The 12,500-nt window shown below is 48.6% G+C and overlaps 2 protein-coding genes across 2 annotated transcripts in view; both read right to left on the minus strand.

The window, feature by feature from the left end:
- The window catches only part of slc25a11 (solute carrier family 25 member 11), an 8,820-nt gene extending 3,977 nt beyond the window's left edge, over positions 1-4,843 (minus strand). The window contains exons 1-4 of the mRNA XM_061247809.1: positions 4,641-4,843; positions 2,970-3,122; positions 2,280-2,486; positions 1,275-1,365 (exon numbers count right to left, since the gene is read on the minus strand). Coding sequence (XP_061103793.1) covers positions 1,275-1,365; positions 2,280-2,486; positions 2,970-3,122; positions 4,641-4,717 — 528 coding nt within the window. The 5' untranslated portion in view covers positions 4,718-4,843. The remainder of the gene's footprint in view (positions 1-1,274; positions 1,366-2,279; positions 2,487-2,969; positions 3,123-4,640) is intronic.
- Positions 4,844-11,401: 6,558 nt separating this feature from the next.
- Positions 11,402-12,500, minus strand: part of LOC133132743 (voltage-gated potassium channel subunit beta-3-like) — a 16,993-nt gene continuing 15,894 nt past the window's right edge. The window contains 2 exon segments of the mRNA XM_061248419.1: positions 11,402-11,839; positions 12,320-12,408. Of these exon segments, the coding sequence (XP_061104403.1) occupies positions 11,750-11,839; positions 12,320-12,408 (179 nt within the window). The 3' untranslated portion in view covers positions 11,402-11,749.

Genomic DNA, 12,500 nt, shown 5'->3' on the forward strand with positions numbered 1-12,500 from the left:
TTGCTGTACCAAGTGCAGAACATACATAAAAGTCCCCTCAGCCAGCTAGTCCTGAAGCTCACAGAACAGAGCAACAGCACCATCAGTCAGCTTCAGGACAAGAGCACCATCAGTCAGCTTCAGGACAAGAGCACCATCAGTCAGCTTCAGGACAAGAGCACCATCAGTCAGCTTCAGGACAAGAGCACCATCAGTCAGCTTCAGGACAAGAGCACCATCAGTCAGCTTCAGGACAAGAGCACCATCAGTCAGCTTCAGGACAAGAGCACCATCAGTCAGCTTCAGGACAACACCTCAAGAACACCTCCAATTAGAGTGAACCAAATTATCAAACGCCTCAAAAACTACTAAACTACTAAAACACAAAACAAACTGGAATGCTATCAGGCCCTAAACAGAAAATATGAACTGGCAGAATATCTATTCACAGTTAAAAAGTCAGAACAGAGGGAGAACCGGACCGTGTCAGTGGCCACAGCCCGGCCATCAAGAAGGGCCGAGACGGGCCGTGCAATCAGTGTACAGGCAACGAGGTTGAGACAGATTCATTTTGGTAAATGCTTGGCATTTATATAGCGCCTTTATCCAAAGCGCTGTAAAATTGATGCTCATCATTCACCCATTCATACACCAATGGCAATTGGCTGCCATGTAAGGCACCAATCAGCTCGACAGGAGCATTTGGGGGTTAGGTGTCTTGCTCAGAGACACTTCGACACACCCAGGGTGGGATCGAACGGGCAACCCTCCGACTGCCAGACGACTGCTCTTACCACCTGAGCTAATGTCGCCCCATTTCTTTTATATTGTACACATTACAGTAAAGAAAGGGAAATACAAACATAATTTATATTGTTTATGCAAGCAGCCAGATACGTATGATGAGCCATAAAAAGGACGCTTGTATTTCAAGATATCCGAAATAATGTTAATTTATTTACAACTGCCATTTTAAAGTTTTTTTAATATTTATTTTTTATTTGTATTATTTGTTTTAGCTATTTATGTATTTATTTTTTATTAAATATACTACACTAAACATATTTGTTGATATTAGAATAAATATCATTTTTGTTATGTTCTTCCCAACTTGAAAAAACCCCCCAAAAACTGTAATATGTTTACTGTACGTGTTCATGCATGTTATATACGTGATGTCAATATTTCTGTGTGTATTCTGTATGTACAGTATAATACTGTATAGCTTTGGCAGTATGTGTGTAGCTGTCCTGCCAATGAAGCAGCTGAAATGGAAAGTGAGACAGAAGCCGTACCCTCCACAGTGTGGTGAGGCCCTCCTCACGCGTGATCCTGACCAGGGCGTTGAACACGTTACTGTAGCCCCTCCTCTGGTCTGGGGGTAACCTGGGGCGGGGGGGGAGGGGGGGGGGGTTACTGTGACACTCAGCCACTCAGCACATCCTGGGGCCGGCTGCTCTACCTCCACCTTTCTTCAACCTTTCCCTCGTACCTCCCTCTAAATACAGGTACAGGTGCAGGTGCAGGTCAGGTGTAGGTACAGGTGCAGGTGTAGGTACAGGTGCAGGTGTAGGTACAGGTGTAGGTAGGGGTGTAGGTGTAGGTGTAGGTACAGGTGTAGGTAGGAGTGTAGGTGTAGGTGCAGGTACAGGTACAGGTGTAGGTAGGAGTGTAGGTACAGGTGCAGGTACAGGTACAGGTGTAGGTAGGGGTGTAGGTGTAGGTACAGGTGCAGGTACAGGTGTAGGTGTAGGTGTAGTTACAGGTGTAGGTATAGGTACAGGTGTAGGTGCAGGTGCAGGTGCAAGTACTAATTCCGATACACTCCATATGAAACATGCATTTGCACATATGTGCTCTACATTTAACATGCAGAGAAAGCAGCAAATCAGCAGGTGATTTTTTTTTTTTTTTTACAGCAGTTTCTGAGATACTGAAACCACCCTGTTTGGCACCAACAATCATTCCAGTCAAATTCCAGTCACTTAGAGTTGCTGCCACATGATTGGCTGATTAGATATTTGCATTTGCAACGAGCAGGTATACAGGTGTACCTTTACCCGTGTCAGCCTATAGCATCATGGCTAAGGTGCCTGACTGGGACCCGGAAGGTTGTCGTCACATCCTTCAGGGGGTATTACTCCTTGCTTACTCTAATCTAAAAGTTGCCACGTAATGTAAAAGTTGTGGCGGTCAAAAGCGTCAGCTAAATAATTGCAATGCAGTATCCTGTCTGCCTAATAAAGTGAGTGGGTGCCCTCGCCCACCCCGCCCCACCCCGCCCCACCCTGCCCGCCTACCGGCCGTCAGCGGTCATGCGTATGAGGGCCACCTCGGCAGGGGTCCCCACGAAGGCCCCTGTGGCCCCAGCAGTCATGCCTATCAGAGCCTTCATGAGGAAGTTGGGCGGGGTCCCGTCCGCCTGGGTCATGCGCTCAAACAGCACAGTGTAGATCCCCAAACGAGTGGTGGTGTAGGTGGCCTGTCTCAGCAGCCCTGCAGAGAGACTGGGGAGAGGGGGAGAGAGAAAGAGAGGAAGGGAGTGGGAGGGGGAGAGGGAGAGGGAGAGAGGGGGAGAGGGAGAGAGGGGGAGAGAGACGGAGGAAGGGAGGGAGAGAGAGAGGAAGGGAGTGGGAGAGAGATGGAGGAAGGGAGAGAGTGGGGGAGAGGGGGAGGGAGGGAGAGGGGGAGAGGGAGGGAGGGAGAGGGAGAGGAAGGGAGTGGGAGAGAGAGATGGAGGAAGGGAGGGAGAGAGGGAGTGGGAGAGAGAGACAGTGGGTACAGGGGGAGACGGGGGAGAGAGAAAGAGGGAGAGAGAGGTAAGAAGAGAAGAGGGACAGATGGAGAGAGAGGGAGGGAGGGGAAGAGAGGGAGAGAGAGAGGGATATATAGAATGTGGTTGAATGGTTTATCCGGTGTAGACTTGGTTATATGGTTTAAATGTGGTTCTGAGGTTTAAACGCGGTGGTGCGGTTTAAACGCGGGCGTACCCGGTGTAGATGCCCCCGATGCCCTCGTTGCGCAGGATGCTGGCCACAGCGTGCAGGCTGGTCTTGTACTCGCGCGCCTTCGAGCCCTGCCCGCTCAGCTGCATGCGGTTCTTCACCAGGTCTAGAGGCTGCACAAACACGGTCGCTCCCATCCTGCGGGTTAGAATGTTTTGGCGGGGTTTGCACTTTTTGAGAGTATTTCATTGGTTCCAATAAATCAGACAAGCTTAAACATGTATTTGAATCCATAATAGTTACGTATTTGGCCCAGGTCTGGCACACGCACTCGCAGACGCTCATATACACACACACACACACGAGACCTTCGGTTGAAACATTCTACTATTTACAGTGTTTCTTATCAAAGCCAGTGCAGTCCGGACACAAGGTGAAAGAGCATGGATAAACATCAGCTGTCTCAGCACCGCCACGCCGAACAGAAATCAGTACAAATATGCACCATGTCACCACACAATCATATTAGCCACTGAATATTGGCAGTACCATGCGCAGGCTAACAGTCAGAAAGGTTGCTGCCGCGAATGCAGAATGCCACTGCGATCAATGCAGCCGTTCGCATTTGAAAACCAGTTATTGTACAAATAATATGTATGTTTAGTTAAATGGAATGATCGTGTTTGCATTTGCTAGCAGGCCCATAGTGCGTTTCGTTTCCACGAGGAGCCGCTATGGAAGCTAATGGAAATGCTGTAGTTGTATTAGCAGCAGAAGTACGAGTTACAGTAACAGCCGCAGTAGCAGCAGCAGGAATAGACGAGTAACAGTAGGAGCGGTGGACATTAAATAGCAGCGATGACACTGTCGCTTGGCATAACCTCGGACATTTAGCAACAGGCCTGGAGATATATTTATCAAGAGGGGGGTGGAGGGCAACATCGCCGCATAGAGTAGCGCCCCTGTGGTAGTAAGACACAGTCCTTCTGTCGTTTTAAGACTCAAATCGAAATCGCTTCAAGAATGTGAGATAGACCAGACGCCGGGATAATCGCTGGTCAATTACACAGTTTAACACGGCTGTTCCTGCGGGACGGAGACCACTCCAGCTATGTGAAACGTTGGACAATGCTTATGTGCAAGTTTGTCAAAGTATTAACTGCAAGGCCGTGGCTACGTGGACTGAAATGAATTCTCATACCACCTAACAAGGTAATTACGCAACACTACACGACTGTTAAGACGTGGTCAAGCAGTAAAGCGCGGACATCCTCCAGACGTGTGCGGCCACGGGTTTTGAGCCGTGATGTTTACCCGTATACACGCAGACGCACAAGTACAGAGGCTCTCAAGTAAAGGAGCAATTGTCACATTACTGGGATAGACATGTTGTTTACCAAGTTAGATGTAAAACACAGATCTAAAAAACGTGTAACGTTAGCATTTAGCGCGTTCGCAAGGTCCGAAGCCGTAGACAGATGTCAATACGTACTCCCCACTTAATACACACAAACTAGCAAGTTAACTGGTATCGCTCGCACGCCTGCGCATACAACAAAGCCACTGTCGATACAGACAGGCGATGCTCAGCTAAAATCTAGGTTTGTGAGATGCCAAGCTAGCGAACGATACAGCGCGCACGGCAAGTGACCCCCACGGCATCCTTGCAGTTGCGAAAGAGCTCCGGTCCTACGCGGGAGCGGAATCGATGCTTACCCGGCCAGACCCCCGAAGAGGAACTTTATGGATTTGGGGGAGGTCTTAGGTTTGGGGGGGTCTGCTGCGGCCGCCATTGTTACGCTGTTAATCCCCGGACACTGTAGCTAACCCAAACCTGGATACCCCTCTCCACTGCTGATCTTGCCCCTGTCTCCAACAAGGTGACACCCCGGGAACGCGCACGCCAAAGGATGTTCGCTACACCAATCAGAGGAGAGAGCTGTATGCGCGTGGGTGAGCGCGTAAAAATGACGCAAACAATGTGCGCACTAATTATTTAAAGCGACAGCCCACGATCAAACCAGCCCACGCTGCGTTCAGTAAGGAGAGCATCAGTGGTTCTGCTAAGCCAGGGGTGTCCAATCTTATCCAGAAAGGGCCGGTGTGTGTGCAGGTTGTTGTTTTAGCACAGGACTTAGGCAGCTGATTCTACTCATCAAGGTCTTGATTAAAGACCACGATTAGTTCATTAGTATAATCAGGTGTGTTACAGCTGGGTTAAAACAAAAACCTGCACCCACGCCGGCCCTTTTAGGATAAGATTGGACACCTCTGTGCTAAGCTGTTGGAGCTGCATAGCTGGTCAGTGAGTCGAGTATCTGTGGTTTTGCTTCTCACTATTCTGCACTTACAATAGCTGTTGCTCTTTACAGCTCCTTAGTCCACCGTTACTCAAAAATGCATGAGCACAAACACATAGACACACACACACACACACACACACACACAGGACACACACACACACACACACGGAGCTGTTGCAGTCTCTAACTGGTCAGAGGATGGGCCTCCCCTCGATGGTCAGGTTCCTCTTGAGATTTCTTCTTTCTTAGAGTTTCTTCTTGCCGCTGTTTGAGGGTTTTTCTCCCCACTTGTCATACCTCACGTACTATTACTTGCTACTGCTAATCTGTAAAGAATCTTTGTGACTGCAAAAAGTGCTGCACAAATAAAACAGAGTTGGTCACATGACCTCTGTGTCTGAGGAATTATGAATACACAGATAAATGTTGTGTCATTTCTCTGTGTGTCGATATGGCCTTTGAATGGATGTGAGTTGCAGAATTTATAAATATCTGGAAGCCATTTGCACCCATTAGCACCCATGAGCAGAGAGGGCCCATGGTGCCGTGGAGTGATGGGGTCAGATGACCTCTGAGTGACCTGATGATATCCTGATCATTCACACAGACACGCACACACACATGCTCACACACACACACTCACACACAGACACACACACACACACACACACACAGACACACACACAGACACACACACACACACACACACAGACACACAGGAAAATGAGCTGCAGGCAAAGCAGGGGGGGCTGCTTCAGGAAGACTTTATTGAGTGCTGCTGTGTTATACAGGAGATACCTTGAAACAAGGTTCCCAAACCCCTACCACTGCATGTTCACTCTAATACATGATCTCACACACATACACACTCACACACACACTGCTGTAAAATCCAGTACGGCCAGCTGGAAATTACTACCAGCTGTTGCAAAACCTAGCTTGAGCTGATCAAACCATGTTGAGTATGGAGCTGGTCAACCAGCTACCAGCTGTTCCAAAACCTGTTTGAGCTGTTTCTTTCAGCAGACACACACACACACACACACACACACACACACACACACACATACACACACACACACACACACACACACACACACATCCCACTCACCCACAACAATACCACAGCCAGTGCAGTAATTCCACAACCTGGCAGTAAAAGTAACACAAGATATCTGTGCGCGTGTGTATGTTGTGTGTGCGCATGTGTGTGCGTGTGTCTGTGTGTGTGTGTGTGCGTGTGTCTGTGTGACTGTTTGTCTGGCTTTATGTGTACAGCTGGTTACACATTCGCCTACAAACCACCCCCCCACCCCCAAAAAAAAAAAAAAAAAAAAAAAACTGCATAAAAGAGGGGAGGGGAGGGAGGAGAACACAACACAAACCCAGAATACACCTCTCAGTTACCCCAGAACACGCCTCTCAAAGTAACCCCAGAATACACCTCTCAGTTACCCCAGAATACACCTCTCAAAGTTACCCCAGAACACGCCTCTCAAAGTAACCCCAGAATACACCTCTCACAGTTACCCCAGAATACACCTCTCACAGTTACCCCAGAATACACCTCTCAGTTACCCCAGAACACGCCTCTCAAAGTAACCCCAGAATACACCTCTCACAGTTACCCCAGAATACACCTCTCAAAGTTACCCCAGAATACGCAGCATACAAAGCACTCTTTCCTCCAACTTTATGTACATATTTAAACACTTAATGTTACAGAACATACTGCAAAAAAAGAATAAATATATATTGTACTAAATTATATTGAGTTATTGTAAATTACTAAGCAACATATCACCTATAATATATGCTTATAATGTGTATATAATGTATTAAATGAAATATATGTATATAACAATTTATATATTCTTTAACAAAGAGCAAAAACACCTTTTGCATGTATTGTATGTTGCTGTGCCTGAAACAGAGTGCTGCAGTGTTGGATTTTCTCTTGTTTTTTTTCTTTCAGTTCCTACCTATAGACACAAGGATCACACTGTGAAACTAGAGACCCCCCCCCCCATATTTTTAAAGGCAAGCAAAATACACTCGATACAGGGCTGTCATTTTTCTTCATGATTCTTTGCAGAACAGTCAAATTTGACAAATGCAGGCAAAGACAGAGTATGTAGGAGTGTAATACGACTTTATGTACACAAGCTGATCGTCGAATCGTCACTTCCGCCGAGATCTCTGTTAATACAATTTAATGAACACGTTCCAGAACACTTTAGAACCAAGGGTTTTGACGCTACACAGAAACAACTACACAAAGCCCTCAAAAACATAATTATGCTGTGAAAGTGCCTAAAAAAACATCATAAGCACTTATATCATAAGCACTTATACAAACTCTCATAACATGCGATGGCTTACCATCAGTGCGTCTTCATAATGTTCTGGATCGGAACCTTTGAGTTAATGGAATTTTGATTGAACCTTGATTTACACAGGGTTAGCTGACTGAGCCCAGATCACACAACGTTACCCCCAGTTAACACAGCTCACCCTATGACATGTCATAAAGCCTTTATGTAGTTATTCTGCAGAACCTCCATAGTGTCACTACATGTGCAAAGGATGAAATTCACTCGTCTGTATGTCTCTGCTTGGTTCAATCACTCAACCCTTTTATCAATGTATTTCTTTTAACTACAGGTGATACAGCACTAGCTCAGACCCACAGGTTGTGTGTTTGGACCCACAGGTTGTGAGTTCAGACCCACAGGTTGTGTGTTTGGACCCACAGGTTCTGAGTTCAGACCCACAGGTTGTGAGTTAGGACCCACAGGTTGTGTGTTTGGACCCACAGGTTGTGAGTTCAGACCCACAGGTTGTGTGTTTGGACCCACAGGTTGTGAGTTAGGACCCACAGGTTGTGTGTTTGGACCCACAGGTTGTCAGTTTGGACCCACAGGTTGTGTGTTTGGACCCACAGGTTGTGTGTTTGGACACAGGTTGTGTGTTTGGACCCACAGGTTGTGAGTTCAGACCCACAGGTTGTGTGTTTGGACCCACAGGTTGTGAGTTTGGACCCACAGGTTGCGAGTTCAGACCCATAGGTTGTGTGTTTGGACCCACAGGTTGTGAGTTCAGACCCACAGGTTGTGTGTTTGGACCCACAGGTTGTGAGTTCAGACCCACAGGTTGTGTGTTTGGACCCACAGGTTGTGAGTTAGGACCCACAGGTTGTGTGTTTGGACCCACAGGTTGTGTGTTTGGACCCACAGGTTGTGTGTTGGGACCCACAGGTTGTGTGTTCAGACCCACAGGTTGTGAGTTCAGACCCACAGGTTGTGAGTTCGGACCCACAGGTTTTGTGTTTGGACCCACAGGTTGTGTGTTTGGACCCACAGGTTGTGTGTTTGGACCCACAGGTTGTGAGTTCAGACCCACAGGTTGTGTGTTTGGCCCCTCAGGTTGTGAGTTAGGACCCACACATTGTGTGTTTGGACCCACAGGTTGTGAGTTCAGACCCACAGGTTGTGTGTTTGGACCCACAGGTTGTGAGTTCAGACCCACAGGTTGTGAGTTAGGACCCACAGATTGTGAGTTAGGACCCACAGGTTGTGTGTTTGGACCCACAGGTTGTGAGTTCAGACCCACAGGTTGTGTGTTTGGACCCACAGGTTGTGTGTTTGGACCCACAGGTTGTGAGTTCAGACCCACAGGTTGTGTGTTTGGACCCACAGGTTGTGAGTTCAGACCCACAGGTTGTGTGTTTGGACCCACAGGTTGTGTGTTTGGACCCACAGGTTGTGAGTTAGGACCCACAGGTTGTTTGTTTGGACCCACAGGTTGTGTGTTTGGACCCACAGGTTGTGAGTTCAGACCCACAGGTTGGGAATAATAAAAACAAGTGAGACGGTCTATCAACGGACACATTATTCCAGGAAAAGCCAGAAGCAACCCTGGGTGTGACACACCCTGTAGTCCATCAGAGCAGAGCAGTGTTCTTGTGTCTCATTGGCCAGCAGCATCAGAGCAGAGCAGTGTTCTTGTGTCTCATTGGCCAGCAGCATCAGAGCAGAGCAGTGTTCTTGTGTCTCATTGGCCAGCAGCATCAGAGCAGAGCAGTGTTCTTGTGTCTCATTGGCCAGCAGCATCAGAGCATAGCAGTGTTCTTGTGTCTCATTGGCCAGCAGCATCAGAGCAGAGCAGTGTTCTTGTGTCTCATTGGCCAGCAGCATCAGAGCAGAGCAGTGTTCTTGTGTCTCATTGGCCAGCAGCATCAGAGCAGAGCAGTGTTCTTGTGTCTCATTGGCCAGCAGCATCAGAGCAGAGCAGTGTTCCTGCGTCTCATTGGCCAGCAGCATCAGAGCAGTGTTCTTGTGTCTCATTGGCCAGCAGCATCAGAGCAGAGCAGTGTTCCTGCGTCTCATTGGCCAGCAGCATCAGAGCAGAGCAGTGTTCCTGCATCTCATTGGCCAGCAGCATCAGAGCAGAGCAGTGTTCCTGCATCTCATTGGCCAGCAGCATCAGAGCAGAGCAGTGTTCCTGTGTCTCATTGGCCAGCAGGCCACACAGGCGCATCATTAGGTGGGTGTGCACGGGTCCACCTGATTGGTCCAGGTGCTCTGGGCAGGAAATGGCTGCAGCATGGCATTGTGGGACTGCGCCTGTGGCTGACAGGCAGAGGAGACCTGCACCTACACCTACACCTGTACCTACACCTGTACCTGCACCTACACCTGTGCCTACACTTGTACCTGTACCTACACCTGTACCTGCACCTGCACCTACACCTGCACCTGTACCTGTACCTGCACCTGTACCTACACCTGTACCTGCACCTGCACCTACACCTGTACCTACATCTGCACCTACACCTGCACCTACACCTGTACCTGTACCTACACCTGCACCTACACCTGTACCTGCACCTGTACCTACACCTGTACCTACACCTGTACCTGTACCTACACCTGTATCTGCACCTGTACCTACATCTGTACCTACACCTGTACCTGTACCTACACCTGCACCTGTACCTACACCTGCACCTACACCTGTACCTACATCTGTACCTACACCTACACCTGTACCTGCACCTACACCTGTACCTACACCTGCACCTACACCTGTACCTACACCTGTACCTGTACCTACACCTGTACCTACACCTGTACCTACACCTGTACCTGCACCTGTACCTACACCTGTACCTGCACCTGCACCTGTACCTACACCTGCACCTACACCTGTACCTACACCTACACCTGTACCTGCACCTACACCTGTACCTACACCTGCACCTGTACCTACACCTGTACCTACACCTACACTGCTCTGCTGCATTACCCCCCCACTCTACTGCATTACTCTTTTGCATCTTGGCTGATGCTCACTGCACCCCCTAGTGGCCGGGTTCAGCAGTGCAAGCGAGGGATCCCACCCCTACCAGTTAAAATAGTATTTGTTTGGGATTCAATTACTTTTCTGCACCCTATTGAGTTTGCCTGGTGCATTTGTGCCGGGAAGGAGGAGCAAATGGGTACGGTTCACACTTTTGGGATCATTTAATTTGTTCCAGTGCAGCAGGCAAGCTAAGTCAAACGCAGAAAAGTATCTGAATCCAACACAAATACACACACACTCGAACCCAGGTCTGATGGAAGGGCACCAGGCAGGAGGCGGAAGGAAAGTGTGTCTTTAAAAAGAGGAGTGGCCAGGGAGATAGGGGGTGGGGCTAAGAGGTGTCCGTCTCAGCTCTGATCCTGCGTGAGCCCCTCCCCCTCCCGTCGCTCATCCTAAACATGCTGACTTTGGGACAAAATGAAATAGGAAGAACTGACGAGGCCTCTCTTAAAGGGACAGGCGCACAGTTTAGCCGCTGGGGGCAGGAGCTCCTCTGCTCAGCCGAGCGCTGTTTCTTTAAAGGGATCAAGTCCACTGCAAAGCTGGACCACAGAACCTGCACACTTCCGGCTAGGTCCAGGTCTGGGGTTCGTAGCCCTGTAATGGGGGAGGTCGGAGCGGCTGCTTTTGAACTGGATGCTGTGAGCTGTCCGAGCCCGCAACCAACCTCCCGTACTTCCTGTAAGACAGGAAGTGGAGTGAATGGGCCAGAGAGGAGGGCGTGGCAGCCATTTTGATGTCCTTCCACTCCTGTCTCCAACATTCTGATCCCATTCCGTTCTCCCATTCCGTTCTCCCATTCCGTTCTCCCATTCCGTTCTCCCATTCCGGATCTTTCTCCTGCGGACCCCGGCCTTTTCACCCTTTCTTGTTCCTATTTCCCTTTCGCTGCACGGACAACAGAAAGTCATTTATTTATCCGTTTATTTTACCCAAGATTCTTGTGCTTTTAGCCATTTTTGAAGAAACAAAAAACTTTTCTCCTCAGGTATGAGGTGCAAAATTATTGTTTTGTTTTCATATATTTTTCACAAGATATGTAGGTTTAGGTGCAGTAAAACACGATAAATGTGTTGGAAAGACATGCGAGCAGTAGGTTATACGGGAGGTAAGAGGACAGAAGGAGAGCTGTGCTCTCTGTAGCGCTCTCTGTCTCCCTCACGCGCGACACTCCTTCTTGGAATGAGGCCTGTTCCCCAGGAGACAGTCTATTTCATTCACCATCTGAGGACTCATCTGGGACAGGACCTGAGAGGGAGAGAGGGAGGGAGAGGAGGGGGGAGAGAGGGAGGGAGAGAGAGTAAGGGAAAGAGAGAGAGGGAGAGAGGAACCAAAATCTTGAAGAGAAGAAAGTAGCTTTATTCTTTGTGCAGAAAAAACAGTTAAATGTGCAAAAGTTCGTTGCTACAATGCAGCATATATTGCACACGTGTGGGGCATGTTTATGGGAATATAACACATGTGTGGCATGTTTAGCGGTACATAGCACACGTGTGGGTGTGTTTAGCGGTACATAGCACACATGTGGGCGTGTTTAGCGGTACATAGCACACGTGTGGGTGTGTTTAGCGGTACATATAACACATGTGGGTGTGTTTAGCGGTACATATAACACATGTGGGCGTGTTTAGCGGTACATAGCACACATGTGTGGCATGTTTAGCGGTTCATATAACACATGTGGGCGTGTTTAGCGGTACATAGCACACGTGTGTGGGGGTGTGATACCCTGAGGGCTCCCAGATTCTCCAGCAGCTGATCGGTGTTAGAAACGCCCAGGAGCACAGAGCTAACTCCCTCACTGCGCAAACACCAGGCTGGGAGAGAGAGAGAGAGAGAGAGAGAGAGAGAGGGGGAGAGAGAGAGAGAGAGAGAGAGAGAGAGAGATTATCAACACACACACACACAC

This window comes from Conger conger, chromosome 7 (genome assembly GCF_963514075.1).
Source record: "Conger conger chromosome 7, fConCon1.1, whole genome shotgun sequence".
In the NCBI taxonomy this organism is placed as follows: domain Eukaryota; kingdom Metazoa; phylum Chordata; class Actinopteri; order Anguilliformes; family Congridae; genus Conger; species Conger conger.